Consider the following 3,873-nt stretch of genomic DNA (forward strand, 5'->3'; position numbering starts at 1 on the left):
TTCCTGGTAGGCCGGTCCTTATCCCATTGTTAAAGGTGTGTCCGTCTGCCGGCTGGAGTTGCCAATTGAGTCCTAGCAGATGCATTGCTGCAAGAGAGACAAAGTCATGAAAATATGAATAGATAATTCAGCGCTACAAATGTCCAGGGGCCGGGCCCCTTGCCTTTTTCAAGCCATTACCTTGTAAGGAAGCCTATGCTTAAAAAATGGCTTGCTCCAGGCTGAGGGGTTCACTACTGATCTGGGCACTTCCTCCGGTGCCACCTTCACAGCCTCGGAGGGAGAGGGTGACCTGTGGTCAGGGGATCAGGGAGCAGGAGATAAAACCCATTGCTTCCAAACGGTGCCTCCACCAAGAGGACCAGGGGTTGCATCTTTGGAATTTCTGTCACCTTCAGGGAATCATCCCACCCCATCCCATCGCATCCCATCCCATCCATCCTTTTCCACACTCAAGGCAGGGTGTTTTCTGTCTGGTCATCCAGGGTCCTTGCCAAAGGTAGCTTTCTTCCAGTGTGACTCCGTTTCCAAAGGAGGCTACCTCGGTGGTCCCAGGTACGCCCCTGACTGCACTTCCTCGGACATCCCAGCGAGGCCAGCAGTGTCTGCCCACCTCGCAAACGACTGAACTATTTTACACGTTAAAAAGACTTCCTTTCCCTTCCCTTCCCACAGTCCCAGGTTCATGAGATGTTGGCAGCGTTTGGTGCATTGTAGAAAAAGCCCAGGGAATGAAAAAGGAATACTTTCTTGAGAAAAAGGCTATTTTCCTCCATCTCAAGCTCTCTCTCTCTCTCTCTCTCTCTCTCTCTCTCTCTCTCACACACACACACACACTTCACCAGGGGATATTGCGATTGTTCGTGCTGTAAGGTGGTCCCCTGGTCCCCTTACTCATGGCGACTTCATGCACAATGAGACTGCCATTCCTTTTTCAGGATTTAGAAGTAGATCATCAGGCTTTCTTCCTAGTCTATGTTAGCCGAGAGGCTTTGCTGAAACAACATCCTACAACCTACACACAAGACGGCTTCAAAAAATAGGTGGCAAAAAGGCTTGGAAAGATAATGGAGTTTTTCCACAGCCATTTTGCATTTCCCTCCTGTAAGCCTTCATGGACAGATGGGTGATGGTGGTGTCTGCATTTGAGGTGCCTTTTCTTGGCTAAGTGAACAGGCCGGGAGGTAGAACTCTTGTTTGACTTCCATGTGCACTTCAACTTTCAGACCCAAACTTACTTCTTCACTCCTCCCTGGCCACTTTCTCTCTGCCCCCAATTAGTTTCCCAAGTTCAGTACATCCCATCTTCAAGGCTCTTGGTGAGTTATTCTCCAGCTCACTGCCACAGAACCAATTCTGATTCGCAGCGACCTTTTACCATGGACTAGAACTGCCCTGACTGGAGTAGCAACCCTCATCTTTCACCCAACGAGTGGCTGGTGGTTTTGAACTGCTGACCTTGCAGTTTGCAGCCCAACAGGTAACCACTATGTCACCAGGTCTCCTTTGTTCTTACCAAGTAGAATAAAAGGCAAATCCAACTGCCTGTATGCTTTCAAAGCCCTCATCTAAGGAACACTTCATTTGTGAGCAAATCCGCAGTTGATTCCTCTGCATGGTTCCTATCCAACAATAATTGCCGTGTCTGTCTGGCATTTCAACCGGACACAAGTGGACACTGTTGCTACATTGGCAGCACCAAGGACGAGCAAGGGCTGTTGACAGGGAGACCTTTGGAGTTTGATGCAGGGGTGGGAGAAACAATTAACCACAGGAAATGCAATTAACAATGCTTAGGAAATTGTTCACACAGCAATTAATTCTGCATGCCTACCACTACTAAAAGTCCGGCTGCATTCTATTAAAGCTAAAAGCCCATCTCCAAATAATGCTGCTCAGACCATGGCCCCAATGAAGGTGTCCTTGTGTCCCGGTGTGGATGCCTGCACCTTGTTTCTTACACACACCTGGCCTCAGAACTGCGGCGCCTTCCTAGAGGGTGTTGTCCAATGGGAGCCCCACTGTCGCAAGTGTTCGGGATGATAAATATGCATAAGTGACTTAACTACACACTTTCTGCCAAGGTAACACCTAATTTTCTCCCGTAGTTTATCTGTTATATGTAGGTCACTTACTTGAAGAGACCAGCTTCCTAATGCCTCAAATAATGACATATGTTCGCTGCATAGAGGTCAGGAAATGGAACTAATTGTGGCGGCTTCTAGATAACGATAGCTTCCGATTTGTAATTACCAGGTGAAGGGTGACAAGGAATTAGTTATTTTAAAATGATTTTTTTAAATGAACCTACTGGGTTTTCAGGGCTTGCATGGAGCCAGCTGCTTCTGCCTCGAAGAGGCCATTCATTACTGGAAGTTCTCCTTGCGATTCCAGGTAGACGCAGACAGGTAATACAGGTGCAGCGGAGGCAGGCTGGAGCCTCACTAAACTTTGACTTTCACAGCTAGACAAGGAAGCGGGGTAGTGCCATCAAACAAAGAGGACAACCTCCCCAATGCCCTGTCAATGTGCAAACTCTTGTGGCAAGTGCTCTCCTCCTAGAGTCCTCCATCTCGTCACACCAGGGGGCAGAACAGCCCCCCCCCCCAACTTGGGGAGAGCAGCAAGAGCCCGCACTCCTGCTGAACACACACCGACACTCAGGCGACTGCATTGTCTGTTCCCAGAGGTCTCCCTCCCCCACATCCTTTCTGTAGGGGCTACTCCAGAATCTCTCCTGTTCTAACTCTTTCTCTATAAAATGCCTTCTGAAAACAAGAAAACTACCACTGGGTGAAAAGAATTTGGGTCAAGGTGTACAAGAAACATCTCAGACCACTGTTGGAAGTGAGGCAAAAATCGGCACTCGAGATGGAGATGGGAGGAGGAGAAAAGGTGCCTCTGGGCCACAGGCTCTGTCCCTCCTTCCAGCCAAGGCACAGCCACAGGTATGAGACTCGAGTCTGGGCCCATTTTCAAAGGCTGAGCTGGACGCTACGTAAATACATGAGAATTCTCTCAGGGACATAACCACCTTCAAGGGCAAGAGCTTTATGGAGAATGCCTGACCTTGACCTTCGGTTGCACTTTCTCCCCACCTGGGTCAGCTATCTTCCTTCTGTTTCGTGATTAAGAAAAGGAGGCCGTCCTTTTGGCTAGGGCATGCATGTAAGGGCTTGGGAGAAAGGCTCAGAGAGCAGTGACAGGGATGCAGTCCTTTGACTACGACAAGCCTGCCCTTATTCTGCTCCTCCTGCTTCTGTTCTGGGGCTTGGGTCGAGAACTAAGTCTCTCAACCAATTTCTCCCACGACGCTTTGTCGGGGTTTCTCTTTATGGGTGGACGAACAGCTCCATACGGGCCAGAGTGAGGTCACATGTCTGAAAGGGTAAGAGGTCCAGCAGTGTGAGGACTCTCCCAGGCACTTCCTAAACGTTAATCGGGGACTTGGGTTGTGGACCACTATCATCTTATAAATAAGAAATACACAAAACAGAGGCATAAAGGACGGGCCAGGGAAGCACTGAGTAAAATGTCGGCGAGCCCTCGAAGAGAGGGCTAGTTTGATGATTAGTCTGTTGAACGGTGGTGACTTGAACGTTGCTGGAATGCTGGAAACTACGCCACTGGTGTTTCAAATTCCACCCGGTCTAAGACTAGGAAGAAACGCCCAGTGGTTTCGAATATTCATCCATTTGAAATCAAAAGGGCCACCCTTACCCAAGGGCAAAGTGCAGCAGGGTTGGCAGAGGAGGCGGAAGGGAACCAGTGGAGGGAAAGCGACCAGCGAGAGGAAGCACACACATCTACGGAGGCTGAATGGAAAAGGATCTGTCCCTAACCCTCCACAGTGAAAAAGGAAAACCTCATGCG

General features: G+C 49.3%; 1 protein-coding gene across 1 annotated transcript in view; it reads right to left on the bottom strand.

The window, feature by feature from the left end:
* The window catches only part of TENM2 (teneurin transmembrane protein 2), a 1,165,990-nt gene that overhangs the window by 262,288 nt on the left and 899,829 nt on the right, over positions 1-3,873 (bottom strand). Inside the window, exon 6 of the mRNA XM_045284698.1 lies at positions 13-87. Coding sequence (XP_045140633.1) covers positions 13-87 — 75 coding nt within the window. The remainder of the gene's footprint in view (positions 1-12; positions 88-3,873) is intronic.

This window comes from Echinops telfairi, unplaced genomic scaffold (assembly GCF_000313985.2).
Source record: "Echinops telfairi isolate 266 unplaced genomic scaffold, ASM31398v2 ScPeMD7_7469;HRSCAF=8507_0, whole genome shotgun sequence".
NCBI classification, from domain to species: domain Eukaryota; kingdom Metazoa; phylum Chordata; class Mammalia; order Afrosoricida; family Tenrecidae; genus Echinops; species Echinops telfairi.